At 46.0% G+C, this 25,170-nt stretch overlaps 1 protein-coding gene across 1 annotated transcript in view; it reads left to right on the top strand.

Annotated features, from left to right (window-relative positions):
- The window catches only part of Dnmbp (dynamin binding protein), a 54,197-nt gene that overhangs the window by 26,064 nt on the left and 2,963 nt on the right, over positions 1-25,170 (top strand). Inside the window, exons 4-15 of the mRNA XM_013017580.1 lie at positions 8,694-8,887; positions 9,438-9,537; positions 11,237-11,384; positions 11,908-11,925; positions 12,637-12,836; positions 14,309-14,439; positions 15,610-15,714; positions 16,502-16,630; positions 17,967-18,299; positions 18,633-18,812; positions 20,747-20,945; positions 23,824-24,383. Of these exons, the coding sequence (XP_012873034.1) occupies positions 8,694-8,887; positions 9,438-9,537; positions 11,237-11,384; positions 11,908-11,925; positions 12,637-12,836; positions 14,309-14,439; positions 15,610-15,714; positions 16,502-16,630; positions 17,967-18,299; positions 18,633-18,812; positions 20,747-20,945; positions 23,824-24,383 (2,297 nt within the window). The remainder of the gene's footprint in view (positions 1-8,693; positions 8,888-9,437; positions 9,538-11,236; positions 11,385-11,907; positions 11,926-12,636; positions 12,837-14,308; positions 14,440-15,609; positions 15,715-16,501; positions 16,631-17,966; positions 18,300-18,632; positions 18,813-20,746; positions 20,946-23,823; positions 24,384-25,170) is intronic.

Below are 25,170 nucleotides of genomic sequence, written 5' to 3'. Positions count from 1 at the left end.
CAGAAGTGGCACTGTGGCTCAAGTGGTAAAGTCCTTGACTTGAGCTGAAGAGAGCTCAGGGACTGAGCCCGGGCCCAGAGTTGAAGCTCCACAACTGACAAAAAAAAAAAAATATCTTGCAAAAAACCCATCTTTGCCTTGTTATATCTTTTACTTCTGCCTAAAGATTTAAAAATAACAATCTCACAGTCAGCCTAGCAACAGCATACTGTATGAGGATTTATTCAAAAGTGATGTCCCATTGGTCCTAGTATTAAACTCCCTCTCCTGGCAGGGTCAGACGCTGCATTCTCATTGCTGAGTCACTGGATTCTGGCTGGCTCTCATGCCCTCTGGATGCGGGTCCTGGAATAGATGGGGAGGAGCTTTGATCTAGGTCTAGGAAGGAGGTGCAACCCCTCCCAGCAGGGATTTTGCTCTTGGCTACTAGGCCAAGTTTCTGAGCAAATTCCACCAGGAAACTTTGTTCAGTTGTGGTTGAGCTTTAGGATCGCAGTATGATGGATTCAACACTGAGGTTGGTGATCTAAGAACTCTGCCTTGGACCCTGCAGAGGACAGTGATCACAGCGCTGAAAGGTTTGTAAAGAAAGAGCAGGACAAACTGCCTGAGTGAAGCTGAGCTTAAGGGAAAGAATGGGAACTGGGTAAGCTGCCCCAGTGACCGGGAATATGGAAAACCAGGATTTATGATTCCTCCTTGCGAGGGATCTGCAGGGAGAGAGTGAGCCAGTGTATAAACTACTTCCTCGAAGGATTTGATACAAAAATTTTGCTTCTAGATAAGATTTGAGACTTTATTTTTTTCTTATATGCAAGTTGACATTTCAAGTGTTTTTGTTTTTGGTTTTTTTTTTGCCTGTTTTCTTAATCAGTTTAAAGGATTTTGGTTAAGAAAAAAATCGCTGCTTATTAAAAAGTGAAGAAAGACTTTGAGGTGCTAGTCTCTGAGACTCGGGTAATTGAGAGCTACTAGTACTAGAATATTCTCATTTAATAACAGATAACTTCCCTCCCCTCCAGTTTCATATCAGTATTACATGTTCATCAGGGACATAACTAGAAAAAGAGTAATATTAGCATGGAGTGCTTGCTGGGCACTCTTTGTCTCTGTAATTCTAGCTATTTAAGAGGCTGAGATGTAAGGCTTGCAGTGTGAAGCCAGCTGGGGCAGGAAAGTCTGTAAGATAACCACCAAAAAGCCAGAAGTGGAGCTGTGGCTCAAGTGCTAGAATGCTAGCCTTCAGAAAAACAACAACAACAAACTCAGATAGTGCCCAGGCTGTGAGTTCAAGCTCAGGACCACCACAACACCAAATTAATACTTTAAAGTGTCTGCCACCATGCATGCCACATATAGAAAGTGATATATAAATATTTGTTCAAATAAAGTTAAAAACTAAAAACAGCTCCATGATGATACAGAACTTTCTGTTGTTGCCCTCGGCGGGCAGAGCCCGTACAGCCCTGCTTCAGCAGCAGGCAGAGACCAGCAGGGTTGCAAGCCTATAGCAGCATGCCTGCTTAAGCTTGTGTGTTGGAGCTCAAGGCAGACAACCCCTACCAGTGTTCAGCTCCACTTCTAATGCTGCTGCTGTGGCCTCCTCCAGTTCAAGTCTCAGAAGTCTACAATGAAGCCTAGGACAATGGTGGATGAGTATGAAGAACTTCATTTGGAAAAGAAATATCTAGCTCCAAGGCTACTCCTCTAGTCATCTATCCTCTCTTCTTTAGACTGTCTTGGCTGTGTTACTGTCACCCCCTTGTGTGTGTGTGTGTGTGTGTGTGTGTGTGTCTGTCTGTGAGTCTGTGTCTGCCTATCTCTGAGACTGGAGGTTCTTATACACCTGGGCTGGATGCTGATTGGTTGTCCCTATTATAATTAAGTATTTTGGAAGGTCCCAGAACATTCTGATTGATTGTTAATACTTAATCATTTCCCTTGGTCAAGGCCTTTCCATAGGGTCAGAAGGTTATTGAAACTGGGAGGGGCTAGGGAAGGGAAGAGGCAATATTTTCCAAAACTGCGTCTCTTTCGCACAGTTTCTGCTTGCTAAACCAAGATGCTGTCCCTGGAGGGCCTGTGTCCCAACTCTTTCATATCCACCCCATCTAAGAAATAAACCCAAGGGAAGAGACAATGACCACTCTCTGCTTCAAGCTGAAAAGCAGCATTGGTAGGGGAATGGCAGTCAGGCATTCTAGAGACCTGTCTACGTGTCTTCCCCATGGGAATTTCCACCTGAGCTTCCATGTGCATGACCACTTCAAGTCTGATGTACTCTAGGCAAAAGGAAATAAATTTCACAAAATTAAACAGACAAGGGCCATGCATGAGTAATAGAGCAAAAGAAGAGCTTAGAATGGAAGGATCCAGGACTGCACACTGGAACTTAGAGAGGACAAAATAGGTTGTTTCCAACTACTTGGAGCCTGTCTGTGCTGGTAGGTTAGTAATTGTGATGTCATTTTAATCATTTGTATGTTACAGCAGGAGAGAGAGAGTATGTATAAGAAGCATGACTTGGGCTAGGAATGTGGCTTAGTGGTAGAGTACTTAGCCTAGCATGCATGAAACCCTGGGCTCGATTCCTTAGTACAAACTGAAAAAGCTGGAAGTGGTGCTGTGGCTCAAGTGGTTGAGTGCTAGCCTTGAGCAAAAAAAGACAGGGACAGTGCCTAGGCCCTGAGTTCAAGCCCCAGGACTGGCAAAAAAAATTTTTTTTAATCCACTTGGGACACCCAGCTTTGTCCTGGACCTGTTAAAACAGATCTAAGTACCTGTCCAGTTGAATATCAGGCAGGCTTAGGAACTATTTTTCCCTAACCTCCTGACTTTAGTTATTTTGAGGGGACAAACACAGGTGACTCCATTTGGTTTTTTTTGGGGGGGGTCCGTTGTGGGGCCTGAACTCTGGGCCTGGGCGCTGTCCCTCAGCTCTTCAGCTCAAGGCTAGCGTTCTACCACTTGAGCCACAGCACCACTTCGGCTTTTTTCTTTTTGCTTATGTGGTGCTGAGGAATCGAACCCAGGGCCTCAGGCATTCAAGGCAAGTGCTCTACCACTGAGCCACCTTCCCAGCCCCCAGGTGACTCCATTTGGAATCAAACATCCCTTCTGGTCTGAGGTTAGGGTCCCTCATTGCCAGGATCAGCTTTGTCCTAGTAGGTCTCCCCTTGACTCCAGGATGAGATACTCTAGTGGTTCTGATCCCATGTCAGAGGGGAGGTTGGTGAAAGCACATCAAGACCCCTTTTTGGCCAAATTAGATCCCCCCCTTTTTTTGCCAAATTTAAGCAAAAATATCAATAGAAGTAGTTTCTAAGCAGGGCCTACTGAAAATCCAGTTTGAAAAGATCACGTTGACAAGTACTTGTAAGAACCATCCTCCGTGAACCTGACTGCAAATGCTCCAGAGGATCTGAACTAAAATGACAAGACTTAGAGTGGCCATGTAAAAATTCTCAAACAGCAATTGATCAAACAATCTAGTTAATTCCACTGCATACAGCATTTTAGAGTACTGATCAAGATCGACAGCTTTGTGAGAACCACTAAGCCTTTCCTGTTACACTTATGAATACATGAGCCTGTCATGGGCTGGTATCGTGAGAGGGCACCTGCTTGGTGTAGGGTCTTCCTTGTATGTATTTATGTTTCCTAGAAGGCTTCCTGACATAATGGTAACCTAAATACAAATATACAAGGAAGCTGGCAACAATTCATACTACATACTTAGTGACTACATGCTTCATGTAACCATTTAAAAGACCTTCATGTAAACAGATGTTAAGATCTATTTTCCATTTGAATTTAAAAGGATCTCTCTCTCTCTTCTTTTGTGGATCAGAGCAACCCTACTTTCTCAGGATGCACCTTAGGGGAGTGCGTGCCATAAAGGGCTTTTTAACCAGACCCTAGTGGCTTACACTTGCAATCCTAGCCACTCAGGAGACTAAGATCTGAGAATCCTGGTTCAAAGCCAGCCCTGGCAAGAAAGTGAGACTCTTATTTCCAGTTAACTACCAAAAAAGCCAGAAGTGGAGCTGTGGCCCAAGTGGTAGAGTGCTAGCCTTGAGCAAAAGAAGCTCAGGGACAGAGTCCAGACCCTGGGGCCAGCACAAAATAAACTAAGAAATAAATAACTGGTTTGCCACCCATGTAAAAAATGTGTTAAGAGAGAAGAGCAGTTCCAGACAAGGTGTTCCTGGCCCTTAGCCATTTCCTGTCACCTAGCCTCTGAAAGAACCTTGGATGAGGGAAACAAGCTCGCTGTCCATCAACCCTCACACTGTAACAGCAAGTTTAGAAGCAGTGGGGAAGACTTTTTATTCACATGCCAAAACTCTTACATCACTTAAAATGTCACCAATAGAGAGCTGTCTTAGCATGACAGGGGTAGCTCAGGGTGAAGTACTTGCCTAGTATGTTGGCACCTGGGGTCTCAACTTCTACCCCAGACCCCAGGGTTTTTCTGAGGCCAGCTCTGGTTAAAGCAGGGTGCTTTCTTTTCTGTACACCTTCCTCTGTACTCTCCCATATTGTAGGTGTGAATGTAGGGAAATGTGTGTGCATCTCACGGGGCTTTTCTTTCATATTCGCTTTCCCTTTTCCTTTCTCTTCATTTCCTTACAAAACAACAACAACAACAAAGGTATTTTGTGTAACTTTCTCCTCCACTAATTCCTTAAAATGTTAAGTTTGTGAGAGGTGAGGGGCTCCAGGTGGTGCCAATCACTGTTGGTTCTTAGGTTCTGAATAGGCAGGACCTTCCCACTGAGACCGCCCGCCGGTCTGCGGGTTTGGGGTTGAGGGCCTGGCCTGGAGGGGGTGGGTTTCCTAGGCGGAGCCTCCGGCAAAGTAAGGCACTGCCCCCTGCCCCGCTTCTCCCGGAGCGTGGAGTGGCCTGGGCAGTTTTTCCCGGGAAGTGTAGCCCCTTTCTCCCGCTCCTCCAACACAAAGCCCCGCCGAGGCTGTGCAAGTGAAGAGCCGTCATCCTGGGGGGACCGCTCCGCGCCGCGGGGGTGAGTCCAGCTCCGGCCTTTACTCCCGGCCCCTCCGTGCCGGGCCGGGTGCGGGGGGGGGGGCAATTCATATGGAAATGTGGGAAGGGGAGCGGGGCACCCCCACCCCCCATTCTAAGACCTTGGGGGCCGCTGGCATTCCTGAGCCCTGGGAAGATCCCGCCGCGCGCGCCGGGCTGCGCGGGGCTGCGCGGGGCGCGCTCTGGCGGCACTGCAGGTACCGGCGGGGTGCGGGGAGCCGCGGGGACCCCGCACGCGGGCAGGGAGGGAACCTGGCTGGCAGTACAGACCTTCCCCCTCCCGGAGCGGGGCCCGGCCGAGCCGCCCGGGCCGCCTCCGGAACGTGCGGGAAGTTGCAGGACAGGACGTGTTGCCGCCACCGCGTTTCTTGGAAAGAGGAAGGTGACCACCGGGAAGGTGCGGGGCCCGGGAGCAGCCGGCCCCACTCCCCTGCTGAGAAACCCAGCGGGAAACTGAGGCACGGCCACCCCCGGGGAGGAAGGGGCCGGGTCTGGGTCTTGGTTCTGGGCGCGGCTCCCCGCACGTGCTTTGCCCCTCGCCAGCCTTCATTGTTCTGGCAGGGAAGTCGAACTTAAGAACCGGGGCCCGGGGTCGCCCGACGCCCGTCCGTGGGAACAGGACGACCTTTAGTTGAGCCATGACCTTGTTTAGTTCCTTCATCGACCCCACAAAACAGCTCCATTCTCACTTTGCTGACGAGGCATCCGAGGCCCACGGTGAACTTGCCGCGCTCCCTGCTAGCGCGGTGGACGAGGGCCGCGCAGAGCCGGGTCCCGGCCCTGCCGAGCCAGCCCGGGATCGAACCCGGAGCCTCAGGCTCGTCACGCAGCACTACCACCGGGCGGCATCCCCAGCTGGCTAAAATCGTGTGGCATGCTTTAAAGCATTTGCCCTCTCTGTACTGAGGGAATAAAGGGAAAACAGTCTTTCATTTGAGTCCTTTTAAGCCAGATTTTTTTTTTTTTATGGCCTGGCGTTGGAAAACTCTTTTGAGTGTGTTAACAGGCTTGAAAGTTACACCTCTCAGAACACCTGGGGTTTTGTTAAAATTGCAGGTTTCCAGGACTCACCCAGATTAGGATTCTCTGGCAGTTTAGCAAAAGCATTCCTGGAAAAGGGGGTGGGGGTTTTTTTAAATCACACTAAAGTGTTTGGAGTTTGTCTTGTAAAAGCTGCTCAGGAGTCTAAAATCTCATGAATGGTTTTGGTAGTTTGAAAAACAAAATGTTTGCATTTGTTCTTATGGGTTTTTTTCTTATCTTGGTACTGGGGTTTTCAATAAAAGGCCCTGTACTTGCTAGGTAGTCAGGCGCTTTACCACTTGAGCCATGTTTCCAGCACTTTTGCTTTTTTAGAAAACGTTTTAAAAAGTGTTATAAAGATGAGGTACAGAGGGGTCATAAGTCAGGTAAAGAGTACATTTCTTTTTGGACAGTATCCCCCTTTCCCTTGCTCTCCCCCAATTTTTCTCTCCCCTTTTGTTTCGAATATAAATGAAGTCAGAGTCTCTGTATAGGCTGCTGGCTTCTGATTGATGAGGAAGTGCTTGCTGGTACTTTGTGCTTTTGACTTCTGTAACTAGTGAACTAATTTCTAGGAAAGAATATTTTCTCTGGAATTTTTAAGACTTGAAGCAAATAGGTGCCTGACTTTTTCCAGTTGAGATTTAAGACAAGGAATGCAAAAATGGTAAGCAATTTTACTGTATAGATAGTTTAAATGTATTTGTTGTACTTTGTTGCCATTTGGCCAACTTGTGAGGTTATAGAGTAGGCTACCTCTCAAAGGCTAGGTTTTTAAATCTGTTAAACAAAAGTGACATATTTTAAAATTTCAGAGTATTAAACGAGTTCATGAATATAGTTTGTAAATTCTGTTGCATGTGTTAACAACTCAGTGTACTTTTTAAGAGCTTTCTAGTCTTGTATTTAAAACAAATTTCTTTTTTTCAAGTTGCCACTAATGATGATGTATTTGGGACTGAGAGCTTACTGCTAGGAAACTACAAAGAAAATTTGAAACAGGTCCATTAAAAATAAATTTTGTAGGGTCAGAAGTATAGAGGTAAAGCAGATGCTTTGCATGTGCCACACCATGGGTTCCTTCCCTTGTATTATAATCAATAAATTCTATGTATGTTACAATTAATTTAAACTCATAATTTAGTTCTGTGGTGAGCTGAGATTAATGCTTGAAGCTTTGTCATTCATTCTACCAAAAAGGAAAGATCAAGGAAGATATGTTTCAATATATCTTGTTTGTTTGTTTTTGCCTGTCCTAGGGCTTGAACTCAGGGTCTGAGTACCTTACCTGATCTTTTGTGCTCAAGGCTAGTGCTCTGGCACTTTGAGCCACAGCTCCATTCTGGCTTTTTTGGAGATTAGAGTTTCACAGACTTTCCTGCCCTGGTTGGCTTTGAACCCTAATCCCCACACCTCAGCCTCCTGAGTAGCTAAAAGTATAGGTGTGAGCCACCAGTGCCCAGCGCCAGAATGTCTATTTAAATTTTGTTTGGAATAACCTCAAACTTATATGAAATTACAGTAGTACAGAGAACCTTCTATATGCCTTTTATTTTGGTTTACCAGTATTTAACATTTCGCTGTTTCCTTTCCTGTCTCTCTTCAGTCTTTTTCTCCCTAATGTACTCAGTTATCTGAAAGGGCATGTCCTTGGGAAGCTTCAGCATGAACATGTTGATGCTGGGGATCAAACCCAGGGCCTTGTGCATACATGCCAGGCAAGCACTTTGCTAGCCACTCTGTGTGCTAGCACCACAACAGATTTGCCAGTTCAGAACACTTAGCTGATTTAGTCATTTACCCAAACTACAGTGTACATTCTAGATTCATCACTTGTCTTAGTAGTATCTTTTATAGCAGTATTTTCTCCAATACATAGAATTTTCTCCAATATATTTAATTGTCATTGCTTTATTTATACCTGAGAACTCTTCTTGAAGGGCTTTACATTGTTTTGTCTTTCAACATTAACATTTTGAAGAATACAAATCCTCAGTTTGATTTGGTGTTTCTTCAAGATTCATTTCAAATTATACTTTCAAATTACATATCATGGCTGGGTTACTGAAGAGATATACATTGTTTCTAGACACAACGTTTGGACACGTGTATTCCCCTAATTAGTAATGTTAATATGATTACTGCATCATGGTATTATCCATTCCTCCACTATATTGTCACTTTTTTTTTCATTTTTGGAATTAATACAAAATTCATGAGCCCAAGCACTAGGCTCATGCCTATAATCCTAGCTACTCAAGGGGCTGAGCTATGAGGATCACAGTTTAAAGCCAGCCTGAGCAGACAAATCTGAAAGATTCCTAGCTCCATGTAACAAGCAAAAAGAGAGAAGTGGAGAGATATGGCTCAAGTGGTAGAGAGTCAGCCTTGAGTGAAAAAAGCTGAGTGAGAGCACGAGGTCCTGAGTTCAAGCCCCAGTACCAGCACAGATATACAAATGTGTCATTCACCACTCACATGTCCTGATTGGCATCCCTCTCCCTCAGTGGCACTACAGTCGATCACTGGAGAAATTCAGTCCTCCAGGAGTGCTTCCAGTGAGCCCCAACGCAGGAATCCTGTGTTCACACCTACAACTGCTGACTATTCTCCTTTTTCCTTCTAGAAATGACACTCCTCTCATCTGAGTCTTCATCCTTGGCTGCCCCTTCTGGCTCTGTGTCCACTGAAACCCCAGAGCAGAGGATGCTGGAGAAGAGGGCCAAGGTGGTAGAAGAACTTCTTCAGACAGAACGAGACTACATTCGGGATCTGGAGATGTGCGTTGAGCGGATCATGGTGCCCCTGCAGCAGGCACAGGTGGGAGGCACAGGACACAGCCCCACCTTACTGTGGCCCTCAAAGCCTGCAGAGCTAGGATATGAGCACTTGCATCGCAGAGCTGTATGGAGGCCTAAGAGATTTTTTGAGATGGTTGACTCCTTTTGGTTCTATGGTGAAGCAGTGCATCATGGTGCGGAGGAGGTGGGGGAATAAAGCTGCTCAGCTCATAGCAGACAGGAAGCAAAGAGGGTGCAAGGAGGGGCTAGGGTCCCAATGGCCCCTTTGAGGGGACTTCCCCAGTGACCTCGCTTCTGCTAAGTATACCCCACTCCTAACCATGCCACAGGCTACAACCAAGCCTTTTAACACGTGCCCTTTGGGGAACACCCTAGACCCAAACCTGGTTGGGTCAAGGACAGAGGGTGATGCTGAAGATAATGTTGGATGACTGTATTCTGGAAATGTGCACGTAAGTGAAAGAAAGACCCAGGGCAGTTTCTGCACAGCCCTTGGCGAGATATTCCTAATAGGAGAAATAGGCATTCATCTCATCTCTATGTATCTTTGTTTTGTTTCCCTTTCACAGATACCAAACATTGACTTTGAGGGACTTTTTGGAAATATGCAGATGGTAATTAAGGTCTCTAAGCAGTTATTGGAGGCCCTAGAAATCAGCGATGCCGTAGGTATGAACTCCTGAACTTGTGTCGTTATTTCAGTGATAGGGGTGGAGGGTAGGTCCGTTCACCTGCTCATTGGCTAATTTCACTCTTGTGTGGACTGCCCCACCCCCTTCATCTGAGTCTGTTTTGAGGTAATGAAATGTGCTAGCAATAAAAAGACTGTTTAGGTATCATAGAGTATGATGTTTCTCAGCTCAGTAGTGGATCATGGGATCAGTTAATTATTATTTCCATTCTATATATGTAGGTCATGAGTTAAATCCTATTTATATGGGTTATTGTCAAAGATGTTGAAAGAATAATCCTAGCTACTTTAGAGGCAGATACAGGAAAATTGAAAGTCATGGCCAGCCCAGGGTCCCCCCCCCAAAAAAAAGAAAGGTTATCTAACCTCTGTCTCAAAGAACAAATAGGAGCTGGACACTGGTGACTACTAGCTAGTAGCTACACAGGAGGCTAAGATCTGAGGATCATGGTTCAAAGCCAGCCCAGGCAGGAAAGACCATGAGTCTTTTTTTTTTTGTCGGTGGGGCTTGAACTCTGGGCCTGAGCTCTGACCATCAGCTCTTCAGCTCAAGGCTAGTGCTCTACCACTTGAGCCACAGCACCACTTCCGTCCATAAGACTCCTATCTCCAGTTAACCACCAGAAAACCAGAAGTGGCTCAAGTGGTAGAACGTTCACCTTGACTTGAAGAGCTGAGGAACAATGCCCAGGTCCAGAGTTCAAGCCCTAAGACTGACCAAAAAAAAGGGGCTGTGAAGGTTTGTGTTTCTAATCCCAGATATGTGGGAGACAGAGGTAGGAGGATCACAGTCCAAGGCTATGCCCTGGGCAAAAGTGAAACCCTACCTGAAAAGTAAACGCTGTCTGAAATAGTAAGAGAAATGGCAGCCTGGGAACCTTGTTGTCAGTCTCAGTAGACGAGTCAGTGAGTTGAGTCATGATGACCTAGCCTTAATATAATGATAAGCTTAAAGTCAAATGGATGAACCTTTATACCATATTTAAAATAAGTACCTGCAAGTCATTTGAACTATAAAAGAAACCAAGAGCAATTTAGTTGAAGTCTAAAAGGGATTACTAATCGGGCAATTACTCATTTTTCTTCTGGCTTGTCCTATTGCTATGTTCAGGGGTCTTGGGTGGTCCTAGCTCTCCGCTTCCCCAGGGCCACTTGCTTCTTCAAGTAGCATTCACATCAAAGATGTGACTCAGATACCAGCTGATGCTCAAGCAGTTTCTTCTGGAGAGAAGATGCTTGTGGTGGCATGTGCCACACACATTCAGGGGCCAGATGACTGCCTGGCCCAGAGGGCCTCAGTCCAAACACCATGGTGCTGTGTGTGTGTAGGGGGTGGGGAGGAGTCCTGCTTTCTGATGCCAGTGAGCAGGTGCTGGTTTTGTAAAGGGGGTTTAAGCATTCTTTCACGGGGAGCTTGGTTTTAAGGGATTGTTTAGTAACGGTTTGCAGAGGGACTAATGATCGGGGTCTCTATATGGATTTCATGGAGTCTATAAACTAAAATAGGAATTAAGAATCCAAAGATTACAGCCAGTGGTGTGTGCTTATGTAATCTTAGCCGCTGGAAAGCTGAGGAAAAAGGATCATGAGTTCTAGGCCAAGTTGGGCCTCATTGTGAGACCCTGTTACTGAATAGGAGAAGGTTGCTGATAGCGCGGTGTTTGTGTTTACTCAAAGGACCTGTGTTTCTTGAGCACCGAGATGAACTTGAAGGAGCATACAGGGTTTATTGTCAGAATCACGATGAGGCCATTTCACTGCTAGAAATCTATGAGAAGGACGAGAGGATCCAGAAGCATCTTCAGGACTCCTTGGCAGAGCTTAAGTAAGTTCTGGTCACTTCCATCATCCCTCTTTAGTCCTGCTGTTAAGAAGCTATCCTGTGCTTTTATCTGGGCTTCTCATGACTTCTACCTGTTGGTCTTATTTTAAACCGGAGTGATGTATTATTGTATGTCTTACATGTAGCTTGCCCTATTCCCATTTTGTATCATCGAAGTTCTCTAGTTTCCTATTTGTGTTATTTTCTGCTAAAATCACTTGTATATACACAGGGTGTTAAGTTAGCATTTTAAGAGGTAGCCATGATAATATTTTGGTCCAAATACACAAGAGCATACATGAGAACAAGTGTAATTATTCCTGTCAGTGAGAATCTCCTGTCTTAGGGAGACAAGTTACAAAGATACAGCTTGTGAAGATGTTGATCAGAATGAAGGTTGGGCTTGCTGACTTCTAGTAGACTAGATATGCCACCATAAGCAACCACAATTTTCAAGAAGAAAGAAAATCAACATCATGTCTCTAATAAGTTGTCTCTTTTTTCTCTCCTGCTCCCTGCCCTGTAGGAGCCTGTACAATGAATGGTAAGTCCCCTGTCTGCTTGATATATGAGCTCATTTATTCAGCGAATTTCTCCCTACCCTTAATAGGCTTACTTGATTTTCCCACCAGACAACCTATGAGCAGACTTATTTTGCCAAGTATTTTTATACTGCTATGGCCAAATGATACTTTTTATACACACACACACACACACACACACACACGTTGTTTGTTTGTTGCTTGTCTTTTCCCACCAAGGCAAGGACTTTTGGGGTCACTGTTAATCCCCAGCACCTAGTACAGTACCTATTATTTATTTGGTAAATACACGTGCATGCAGTGCATAACCAGTATCGGGTCAACAGTGGAGGACTAGGGAACTTTTCTTTCTGCTAGGGGCCAGTTTGATACTTATAACATTATCATGGACCATGCAATATTGTCAGTATGGGTGGACAAGACTGCAGGCAGCCTACAAAGGAGATGCATGTCTGTCTTGTCACTTATCAATGATTTTGTGGGTCTTAATGACCAGTAGGCCAAATATGGCTTTATAAATCAATGTCGTGCATTCTGATATTGGCACAGGAAAATCAGCCAGTGGCATGCTGCAGAACTTGCTGCAATATATGAGTGTATTTGTTAAACAAAGCAGGGAGGAGAACAGAGCTGTATTTATGAATAGCTCACAGTGTCCAGAAACACCTTATTACTGTGGGCTGGAACCTTTTTTTTTTTGCCTGCTTTTACAGGGGGTGTACCAATTATATTAATCTGGGCTCCTTCCTCATCAAGCCAGTACAGAGAGTCATGCGCTACCCATTGCTGCTAATGGAGCTGCTGAATTCTACCCCAGACTCCCACCCAGACAAAGTACCTTTAACCAGCGCTGTCCTTGCTGTGAAGGAAATCAACGTGAACATTAATGAATATAAACGTCGAAAAGATCTGGGTAAGAAAGGCATAGTAGCTAAAGAGGAGGCTCTTCTCCAAAGGTTATTTAATAGAGTTGACAAGGCAGATTGTAAGTGGAATAGGCTTTGATAAAGAAATGGAGTAGAATTTGGGAAATGTGATGTGAAGAAGAAAGGCATAATAATGACAACGGCACCTCCATAGTGGTGGCTGTGGTGGATAAAGGCATTGGTGGTAAAGCAGTGGGTGGTAAGTGAGTGAATCTTCCAGGACAGAAGAGGACAGCCTGGAGGGGGGACAGTCAGAGATCTCCATGCTCAGGTCATTCTCTCTCTGCTCCTTTAAGGTAGTCTTTTTCAATCCATGCTTTAGATTTGTTTTATCTATACAGTTAGTTGTCTTCTCTAAAGTTAGGACTCTATCTTCTTTCACATAAATCTGCTCACCTTCCTAGGACCCCTGTGACCTGCCCTCTAGTATGAGCCCCACCCCTCCCTTCCCAGCATCAATAGTCAATTGACCAGCACCCCACTCTTTCTAGATGACAAAATGAGCATCAATCTCTTCCCAAGACCCGAGTCTGCATACTCTGTGCAGCACAGTAACTGCTAAATCAAGAGAGTCTCTTTAATACTGGTTGGTGCCTTCTACCTGTCCCTCCACTGTTCCACACTTTTCCTAAAGCTGTCTACAACTCACTCTCAGCCTCTATTTTAGTCACCTCACCCATATTTGTATGTAACAGCTCCTGTGGCTTTTGTGCTCTCTACCATTGAGTCCCTTCTTCCTTTTGGAACATCTTCTGGTGCTGTGTCTTCATCTTCTACAGGAAAGTGTCCTTTTTGCTGCCATCCTGCCTTCCCAGATATGTGATCCAGTGGTTAGTCAAATAGCATCTTACTGTGTGAGATTATTATACCTAAAAGCCTTGTTTTTGTACTAGATCATCATATACAATCTTTGAGATGCCAAAAGTATTACTTTCTATGTTTAATCCAAGTGGAAAATGATGCTCAGAGAAATAACCTTGATTGACAGGCCCTGGCACTGGACACAGATTTCCCTGTTCTTTCCCCTCATCTCTAAGCCTGCTCCAGCTCCTGAGTCTCTGCTATTCTTTAGCTATCGTGTCTAATCCTAAATGATCCTTTGCATTATTATTTTCTCTATTGAATTATAAGTTCATGAAGACAAGCACAATTCCAGTTTGGTTTGTTAATTTCGTGTCTGATTTCGAAAAAATATTTGTTGATTTTTTTTATGACTTTTTTTTTGGGGGGGGGTGCAGTCCTGGGGCTTGAACTCAGGGCCCAGACATTGTCCCTGAGCTTCTTTTGCTCAAGGCTAGCACTCCACCACTTGAGCCACAGCACCACTTCCAGCTTTTTCTGTTTATGTGGTTCTGAGGAATGGAACCCAGGGCTTCATGTATGCTAGGCAAGCACTCTACCACTAAGCCACATTCCCAGCCCCTATTTGTTCTTTTGACCAATCCTTTGACTTGACTAGTGCTCAAGTACCGAAAGGGCGATGAAGACAGCCTTATGGAGAAGATTTCCAAACTGAATATCCACTCCATCATCAAGAAGTCCAACCGCGTCAGCAGTCACCTGAAGCACCTCACTGGATTCGCTCCCCAGGTGAGGGCTCTGCATGTGAAGATGCTTTCAGGGCTCTGTGGGGTGGCTGCTGGTGCCAATTGGCCTGGCTCCCTTCTTGGTGCCTGCCTGGTTTTGCTGTCTGGTGGAAACAGAGCCTGCAGCTATGGATTTTGTGGATCCACCCATCCAGCCTTCCATTTGTATCCCAGTGAGTTGCCAACATACACTAAATACAAAGGCAACTTAGGAGGCCAGATGAGTCCACATTAATAATTACTATGGTTTTTCCATGTCTCTAAGGAGCTGATAATCTATGTGGGGAGACAGATCTAAAATTGTAGACAGTTAAGCAAGAAAACACATTCAGGAGCTCGCCTACTTGGATATTTTACGTTATAAATAAGGAAGCATGCACCAAAGAGTGAGTGATATGGAGAGCAGACAGGAAGTCTCCAGGCTTCATCTGACAGCAAGTGGAAAATTCAAGGCAGAGGATCTTCAGTTGCCAAGTTTTGTCCTTTGTTCCCTGAGTGCTGTAGTACATAGAAAAAAAAATGGGCCTTTGATGAGAGTGTGTGCTTCTGTTGTCCTGGGAGTTCGGCTAAGCCTTCAGAGGGGCCCAGGTTTGGTGGATGGAGAGTGGGAGGCCCACTAGGCAGGGAGCCCAGGGAAACAGCCCTGTGTGGGCAAACGTGGCAGTGCCGGCAGCCTGATGGAGGCAGAGGACAGGGCGCCCAGGGGAGGGCGGTTTGGACACAGAGAGGACCAAATGTTGCAGAAACCTTTCAGAGCTATAGAATGGTGTCCAAATTAACACTGTGATTCAGAAAAATATCACAAGTTTAATTTCTATCCATACTCCCCCCCTCCCCCCCTCCACATTATAGGGCTTGAACTCTGGGCCATGGTGCTATCCCTGAGCTCTTTAGCTCAAGGTGAACACTCTACTACTTGAGTCACAGAGCCACTACCAGTGTTCTGGTGGTTAATTGGTGATAAAAGTCTCACAGACTTTCCTGCCCGGGCTGGCTTTGAACTGTAATCCTCAGATCTCAGCCTCATGTGTAGTTAGATTACAGGCATGAGCCACTGGCGTCCTGCTCAGAGGTTTAAATTTTAATGCAGTGATTCTAAAAAACATGGTTTTGACAATAATATCTATTGGGGAAACATACAAATGTGCTAACAGCACTTGTTTATTTTGAACAGATAAAGGATGAAGTATTTGAGGAAACAGAAAAGAACTTCCGAATGCAAGAGAGATTAATTAAATCATTTATCCGAGACCTGTCCCTCTACCTCCAGCATATCCGAGTGAGTGTGTCCACATTGTGTTGTTTACTTCCCTGTCACCTAGCAAGTATGCTAAGATGAAACTTAAATAATTTGAACTCAAACGGTCATTTTCCATGGTGGCCATTTAGTGGAGTTTTATATGGGTTGTTTGTTGAAACAAGGTCTAATTATACACCTCAGACTGATCTCAAACTCATGATCATCCTGCCTCAGGATGGGTACTAGGTACTAGGATACCTGTAGGTTATTTTAGAAAATGAGTACTGTTGCATTAACTGGGTGCTATCCCTTTGCTTATTTTTTTTAAATTATTGATTGTTATTTATTTATGTTTTCGGTATCAGTCCTGGGGCTTGAACTCAGAGCCTGGGCCTTGTCCTTGAGCTTTTGTGCTCAACATTAGTGCTGTACCACTTGAGCCACAGCTCTACTTCTGGCTTTTTGGTGTTTAATTGGAGATGAGTCTCAGACTTTTTTGCCTGGGCTGGCTTTGAACCATGATCCTCAGATCTCAGCCTCCTGAGAAGCTGGGATTACAGGCATGAGCCACCAGTATTTAGGTGTTATTTTTAAGGTGACCTCCCTCTTTCAGGCTTCACTTTTCCCCTCATACATTTTTTTTTTCTCCTGTCTTTTAGACCTAGTTGTAGAAGAAACACCTTTCAGGGCTGGGAAGGTGGTTCAGTGGTAGAGTGCTTGCCTTGCATTCATGAGGCCCAGGTGCTCTGAGGGAGGGGGTGGGGCGAGTGAGGAAGGTTAGGAACTTCTGAGTGTTCTTACTGTGTCTGTGGCTCACGGGTGCCAGGAGTCAGCCTGTGTGAAAGTGGTGGCTGCAGCAAGCATGTGGGACCTGTGCGTGGAGAGGGGACACCGTGACCTGGAGCAGTTTGAGAAGGTGCATCGCTACATCAGCGACCAGCTCTTCGCCAGCTTTGTGAGTGGCTCTCTGTTCAGCCTGCTTTTTGTAGCTTGGACCTGTCTCAGCCTCAGCGCAACACATATTCACAGAGACCAGAAGCACATGGTGCCCGTAGTCTTCATGTCAGGGTTGCTTTGCTTGTTTGTGTTTGGTTCAGGAGAGGAACAGAAAGGACCTGTTAGGTAGTTAGTGGGTTTTCCTTATAGCTTGTGATCCACTTATATTCAGAGAACACAAGAGGGGAAGAAAACTAGGATTAAAAAGTTAGTCCAAGCTGGGTGCCAGTAGCTCAAGCCTGTAATCTTAGCTACTTAGGAGGCTACACAAAAATAAATAATAAAACTGTGTTACTAGTTGAACTGTTACCAAATAGATTTTTATAACATACCACCTACTTTATAAATGAAGTACTAGAGGCCCAATTCGTGGAGATTCTACCTAGATGTGTATGGGATAGCTTGATGATAAATCGAATTGTGTGTTGTTTGACAATTTGCTCTCTGCACGGCTAAGGCAGGCATGCAAGCTTCAGGAGGTTGAAAGTGTTCTGACAGTAAATGGACGTGTGTGCGCATGTGTGCAGCAATGTGGGGGCTTAATCTCTTCAGGGCCTCACACTCTTGCTTGGCTTTTTTACTCAAGGATGTTACTCTGCCATTTGAGCTTCAGCTTCTGCCTTTTGCCAAATTGGAGATAAGAGTCTCATGGTGGACTCTTCTGCCCAAGCTGGCTTTGAACCATGATCCTCAGATCTCCCCCTCCTAAGTAGCTAGGGTTACAGGCATGAGCCACTGATACCTGGTAACAAATTAGTTTTAGTAGGATGCTACTCAGTACCTATTTGTTTTTTTTTTTTTTAATGTGTTCAATACCCTTACCCTCAATATCTGATCTTCTAAATGGAATAAATAAATCATCTGAAAAATAAAAACAGATATTACCTGTAGTTATGATTATCAACAGTACTGTACCTGGGATAGCCGTCAAGTGGCAGAATGCTTACCTAGAAACAGAATTATAGGAGTGTGGAGATTACTAACCCAGATTTATATAAGAAGGAAGTCTGAAGTTGGAATCAGACACTGTAGACACCCCAGAAAGGGGGCGTGTAAGTAGACCAGCCCATTTGACCTCCTATGTGAACTGCCTAGCACCATGCAGCCCCGCCCTGCCCCGGCACCCAGGGCGATGAGGTGGCAGACGCCTTGGCAAAGGGCTTGGTGTGGAAGTGTTGGATGAGGTGGATGCCGCGTGGCCAGTGGACGTGCCTGTGCACTTGGAGAAGCCCCGTGTAGAGGGTTTGAGACCACGCGGGTGCCGTACTGAGCCAGGTGCCTTCTCGTCCCTGCAGAAGGAGAGGACGGAGCGGCTTGTCATCTCTCCCTTAAACCAGTTACTGAGCATGTTCACCGGGCCCCACAAGCTGGTGCAGAAACGCTTTGACAAGCTCCTGGATTTCTACAACTGCACCGAACGGGCAGAGAAGCTCAAGGACAAGAAGACCCTGGAGGAGCTGCAGTCTGCCCGGAACAATTATGAGGCCCTGAACGCACAGCTGTTGGACGAGCTGCCCAAGTTCCAGCAGTACGCACAGGGGCTCTTCGCCAACTGCATCCACGGCTACGCCGAAGCCCACTGCGACTTTGTGCAGCAGGCGCTAGAGCAGTTGCAGCCGCTGCTTTCCGTGAGTCCCTCACTCCTCTGGGGGAGTCATCTCAGGAGGTTGCTGGGAATGTACCGTGGGGTCATCAGATCTTGTCCCTCAGGAAGTCTTGGTCCCTTCATAATGCCATGAAAGCTGGGGCTTCTTAAATGTCTCTTTCCAACAAGAGCAATTTCCAGAAGAGTTGCGAACCTGGTCCTTAGGTAGCACCACTGGTATCTCCCTTGTTGGCTGAACATCACACACAGTGACCAGCGGCTGACCTTTAGCTTTCTATAGAGATCCTGTGACTCTCAAAGATCCTTCATTTCTGTTCTCCTCTTTCCTCCATCATAATTCCGTCCATGACTTCAGTTACTCAAAGTGACCGGGAGAGAGGGCAACCTGATTGCCATCTTCCACGAGGAGCACAGCAGGGTCCTGCAGCAGCTCCAGCTCTTCACCTTCTTCCCAGAAGCACTTCCGGCCAGCAAGAGGCCATTTGAGAGGAAGACCACAGAGCGCCAGTCTTCTCGGAAGTCTCTCTTGGGCCTGGTGAGTGGGGACGGAGGAAGGCTGTGGGACTTGGGGGTGAGGGTGAACTCGGGACTCACACCCCCTGGCTGTGGACCCCAGGACAGAAGCTTGTGCGCTGTGTCCCAAGTGCCTCTTCCACTCCTGGCACTGCATTCCTTCTCCCCAAGGCACAGGAAGCGTTGTCACCATCATCCGTGTCAGTCAGTGGGCCCAGTGCTGCCTCTGCAGATGACAGTTTACCCCATTCCTAGGAAATAGAAAATAAAGGCTGTGCATGGTGGCTCACACCTGCAGTCCTAGCTACCTACTATGAGGCAGAGGTAGGGAAGATCACAATTTGAGAGCAGCCTGGGCAAAAGTTAGCAAGATCCCATCTCAACAAACAAGCTGTGTGTGTATGCTGTATACATGAGGATCACAACAAAAAGCAAGAGACTCTGAAAAATACCTAAAGCAAAGAGGACTATGGGGTGGTGAGCACAAGGCCCTGAGTTCAAACTCCGGTATCCTAAAAAAAATAATAATGAAGGTTACGGGGTCTCCTCCCTCCTGGCTATGTATTCCCTCAGCATTCCCGAGCATCACTGGTGGGCATTCCCGAGCATCGCTGGGGGGCATTCCCGAGCATCGCTGGGGAACATTCCCGAGCATCGCTGGGGTCATTCCCGAGCATCGCTGGGGTCATTCCCGAGCATCGCTGGGGAACATTCCCGAGCATCGCTGGGGAGCATTCCCGAGCATCGCTGGGGAGCATTCCCGAGCATCGCTGGGGAGCATTCCTGAGCATCACTGGGGAGCATTCGCAAGCAAGCATCGCTGGGGAGCATTCCCAAACATCGCTGGGGGGCAATCCCGAGCATCGCTGGGGGGCATTCCCGAGCATCGCTGGGGAGCATTCCCGAGCATCGCTGGGGTCATTCCCGAGCATCGCTGGGGAGCATTCCCGAGCATCGCTCGTGGGCCACTGCCAGTGGCTGGTATGCATGCTCACTGTTCTCACACCTGCCAGCCTCTGGATCGTTCCCTATCTGAGTAAAGTATTACTACAGAGATGAGTTCATGAAGGGACCTAATAGATGACTTATTTGTCAGTTCTGTGTATTTTTGATCGTGTATTATAAAAGTTAACATAATCAAGTGATTCATAACTGGCTGGTTTTTTTTACCTGGAAGTTTTTCCTTTTCAATTCAGTACTTTCAATATTTTTTAAACTAGAGTAAGAAAGAGAATGAGGGAAGGGGTGACATTGTGCAAAAGAAATGTACTCATTACCAGACTGTAACTATAACCCCTTTGTAGCCCACTTTACAATAATAATAAAAAACGTAAAAAGTTAGATACTCCAGATTGTATGGGCTCCTAAGCTAAAGGACTGCTACTTTGCCTTCATTATATTTATGATCTGAGTAATCTCACAGATAGTCCCTTAAAAGGGAGAATTAAACTTATTACTCCCTTTGTCTTTCTTATTTTTATGACCTTTGTTTTACAGTTAAGGAAGTTGAAGTAGGGAAATCTCAATTGTTTAAGGCTATGTTGCACCATATCAGAAACTTGAGAATAGTGCTTTCTTTTTCTTTTTTTTTCCAGTTAAATTTTTTATTTTATTTTCGTGCTGAAGATTAAACCCAGGGCCTCATGTAAGCTAAGTACACAGTCCATCACCATGCTGTACTCCCAGCCCCAATCTTTGGTAGTGTTTTAATCCAAATTTTGTGACAAAAATGTCTATTAGGCTTGCTTCATAGCTATAAAGGCACCAACATGTCTAAGAGGCCATGGTTTTATCCTAACACCCAGTTACAGAAGCATCCCGTGGGCAGGGAGGGTGGCTGATCGATCGTTGTGCCTCACTGCTGAGGGTGGAGGGTATGTTGAGTCAAATAAGGCTGCTAGGATGGCGGCCAGGCGCAGGCGCTCTTGTTGATATTCTCTCTCTGACGCCTTTCAGCCCAGGTACATGTTCCAGTCTGAAGAGCTCCGCGCCTCCCTGCTGGCCAGGTACCCCCCAGAGCAACTCTTCCAGGCAGAGCGTAACTTCAATGCCACTCAGGACTTGGACGTCTCACTTCTGGAAGGTGACCTAGTGGGTGTGATTAAAAAGAAAGACCCTATGGGCAGTCAGAACCGCTGGCTGATCGACAATGGAGGTAAGAATTTTACACACTGGACACACCTGACTCTGAGGGAGGAAAATTACTTTTTCAGGTCAGAAAAACACAGGAGAGCTTTTGATTACAGGAGGAAATAGCTGTCAAAGTAATTTCCATTTCTAGGAAACAACACTGGTTATTAATGAAATATAACCTGCTTTGGGTTGTGTTTTTGTTTTGATCAATTCCAGCGGTAGTTTCCTTATGTGTCTTGTAAGATCTGTCCATGTTTCTAGCTTGTCCTGGCAGTCAGACTGCCCAGCGGAATCCTGTTTCCTCTTCATCTCCTTTGAGTCACACAGTAAGCTGCCCTCTCCCAGTTTCTATAAACTTCTCATGTGTTTGACTTAAAAACCTATAAGTGTCAGGCAGGCACTTGTGGCTTATGTCTGTAATCATAGCTACTCAGGAGGCTGAGATCTGATATCATGGCTCAAAGCCAGCCTGGGCAGGAAAGTCTGTGTAACCCCATTTAACCACCAGAAAACTGGAAGTGGAGCTGTGGCTCCATAAAGCTCAGGGACAGTGCCCAGGCCCTGATTTCAAGCCCGATGACTAACAAAGAAAAAAACAAAAACAAAACATGTGTAGTTTTTGTTCGCTTTTTTTCCTCCCTTGTAATAGATTTTACCTCATGACTATTTGGGGAGTGACTTTAAACACCTCACAGCTTGAGGGTTGTGGGGATTTATAAAATTTGAAAGTACAAAGAAGCTCTCACCCACCTGTAATCCTAGCTACTCAGATAACTGAGATCTGAGGATACTGGTTCAAAGCCAGCCCAAGCAAGAAACTATGTGAGACTCTCATCCCTAATTAATCACCCAAAAAGCTAGAATTGGAGCTGTGACTCAAATAGTAGAGTACTAGCCTTGAGTAAAAAAAGCTTAGAGATGGCGCTCAGGCCCTGAATTCAAGCCCAGGCCCAGCACATCAAAAATACATACATACATACGTACATACATACAGTACAAAGAATAATATTAATCTACAATCTTTTCGTCTATTATTCCAAAATCCAAAAAGCACAGAAAAACAAAGGGATTTTTTTGTTTTGTATTTTTAGAAACCTGTTGCAAAAATCTTAACATGGGCAATCATGTGTTTTGCTGTAGGGGGTTGATAATGGTGGACTCACCAGATGGGGGGGACTTGTGCAACATGTGTGTACTTGATCTCTCCTGAGTCAAAAAAAATTCAAATTTCAAGATACCTGCTATAAACATTTTATAGGTAAGGTTTTGGAGCTTGTGCACTAAATATCTCTATGCACACCAACTAGGCCTCTGTGTGTGTGTGTGTGCGCTCACACACACGTGTGCACTTGCACTGTGTACATGTGTACCCATCCCGAGGCTTGAACTCAGGGCCTGGGCCCTGTTCCTGAGAGAGATCTCAAAGACAGTTGGTCCTTGTTCTCATGAAGGTTATATACTCAGGGTCTGAACTTTATACATTTATAAAAATTGTCTTGCATTGCCATGCAATCCTAGCTGCCCAGGGGGCTGAGATTTGAAGATCCTGGCTCAAAGCCAGCCCTGGTAGGAAAGTCCATGAGATTCTTAACTCCAGCTAACCACCAAAAAGTAGAAATGGAGCTGTGGCTCAAGTGGTAAAGCATCAGCCTTGAGTGAAAAAGCTAAGGGACAGTACCCAGTTCAAGCTCTCTACTGGCACCTTCACAAAAGAAGTTTCGTGTGGATACCATCTTTATCCCAATCTTTAGTTTGAAAAGCCTAGCTGATGGCTTCCCACTTTAGAGTGCTTCCAGCATTTCACAGCAGTCCCTAAACAGAAGATTCTGACCCTGAGGGAGGAGTTCCTACCGTGATGCCCCTGCAGTCTCTCTCGGCCACGTATGTACTTGCTTGCACTGGGTGTTCTCCTGAGCCATGATCTAGATATCCCTTTAAATTTTCCCAAGTATGTGGTGATGTTAACTACTGCCCTCTTGGTTGGAGGCAGGGCCCCTATCACTTCACTGTTAAGAAGTAGTGCAGGACTGTTCACAATAGCTAGGATATGGAAACAACCCACATGCCCCACCACAGATGAATGGATCCAAAAATTGTGGTATCTATACACAATTATGCAGCCATTAGAAATGACAAAATAATGGCATTTGCAGGGAAATGGATGGAGCTAGAAGGAATCATGTTGAGCGAGGTCAGCCAAGAGCAAAGAGACAAACGGTACATGGTCTCCCTGATAAGTGGATGCTAAATCCAAAATGTCAGGTGATACGACAAAACCAACAGGACTTAAGAAACAAAGAACTCCTACTCATCTGGTCGAACCACTACTAAATATCCCCATGATGCTGATCACATGTATGGTGTATAACATGTGAACACTGTTATATGTTATAGACTGTGATAGACAATTTGCTCCAGGAAAGCTAGAATGAACTTGTGACTTTAAATGAGCATCATTATTCCACAATACTGTGAAATTCGGGAAATTATGTAATCCCTTAATCACAATTTAAAAAAAAAAAAACCTCGGGGAAGGTAGGGTGGGAAGGGATGGTAGGGGGAAAACAATGGAGGGGGTAACAATGCTCAATAGAAAATGTACTCATGTAACTGTAACCCTCTGTATAGTATCTTTACAATAAAAAATTAAAAAAAATAAAATAAAAAAGGAAAGAACCTTAAAAAAAAAAAAAAGTAGTGCAGGAATGAACTGGCTGGTGGCCATGGCTTTGTCTCCAGCCGTGCGTGATGCACCCTGGGATTGGAGTTCAGTATTTTGCTATTAGGCATCATATTTTGTCTCTCATCATTGTCTCAGCTATTAAACCACAGTCTTCCTGTCAGTTCTCTGCTTTTCCCCTTCTGCAGCAAGCTCTTGATGTTGCCCCTTCTCTCCACAGTCACCAAAGGCTTCGTGTACAGCTCCTTCCTGAAGCCATACAACCCCCGGCGCAGCCAGTCAGACGCCTCCGTTGGCAGCCACTCGTCCACTGAGTCTGAGCTGGGTAGCTGCTCCCCCAGGTTCCCGCGGCAAAATAGTAACAGCACCTTGACCTTCAACCCGGGCAGCATGGCTGTGTCCTTCACCCCAGGGTCTTGCTCCCCGCAGTCTCAAGATGCATGTTCACTGAAGGAATGTGACCAAGGCACTCTGAGTACACCCCTGGCCCCGGGGAGTCCAGGGAGCTCGGGAAGCGGTCCTGCCACGTGCCTTGCTGAGCCAGAGCCCCCCTGCCAGCCCAGGCCCTGGCACTCAGCGGATGTGGCCAGAGATACAAGCCAGCCCTCTGCCACCCTGAAAGGCTGCTACCAAGGCTACAAGCATCCCGAGGCATCTGGTTACGCTGTGCCAGGGCGAAATGGGCAAGGTAATGACCCTGTGAAAGGAAATGCAAGAGCCAGCCAGGCTCTGGAAGAGAAAAACAAAGAGCTACAAAGCAGTGAGGTGGAAGGCAACCAGGTAAGCGCTCTCCTGGTACCCCGGGTCAGAAGGTGGCAAGGCAGAGGCTTGCCTGGGGCCTAGTGTCATCCCTGGGTCCTGGACAGAGCCTGCCCAGCGCTCCCGCTCTGCCTTCTCTGATCTGTCTCACACCATTCCTAGATCACTTCTGTTCTTTCACTGGGTAGTTAAAACGGGACATGAGACCTTTTCCTTTTTTCTTTCATTTTTTTTATTTGTTGGTGGTGGTGGTTGATGGGGCCTGAATTCTGGGCCTGGGTGTTGTCCCTCAGCTCTTCAGCTCAAAGCTACCACTTGAGCCACAGCGCCACTTCCAGCTTTTCCTGCTTATGTGGTGCTGAGGAATCGAACCCAGAGCCTCATACTTGCAAGGCAAGCACTCTACCACTGAGCCACCTTCCCAGCCCTCTGGGACCTTTTTCTACTCTTCAAGTTCACTAATCTTTCCATCATATGAAGTCTGCTGTTTTTACCTACCAATTTAGTTTCTTATTTGTATAACTGTGTGTGTGTGTGTGTGTGTGTGTGTGTGTGTGTGCGTGCGCGTGCGCGCGCCAGTCTTGAGGCATGGGCACTATCCCTTAGCTTTTTTTTTTTTTGGGGTCCAGTTGTGGGGCCTGAACTCTGGCCTGGGCACTGTCCCTCAGCTCTTCAGCTCAAGGCTAGCACTCTACCACAGCACCACTTCCGGCTTTTTTTTTCTTATGTGGTGCTGAGGAATCGAACCCAGGGCCTTGAGCATGCAAGGCAAGTGCTCTACCACTGAGCCACCTTCCCAGCCCCCCTT

The sequence above is a fragment of the Dipodomys ordii genome, unplaced genomic scaffold (genome assembly GCF_000151885.1).
Source record: "Dipodomys ordii isolate 6190 unplaced genomic scaffold, Dord_2.0 Scaffold36, whole genome shotgun sequence".
In the NCBI taxonomy this organism is placed as follows: Eukaryota; Metazoa; Chordata; class Mammalia; order Rodentia; family Heteromyidae; genus Dipodomys; species Dipodomys ordii.
This window is presented reverse-complemented; position numbering and strand designations above follow the sequence as displayed.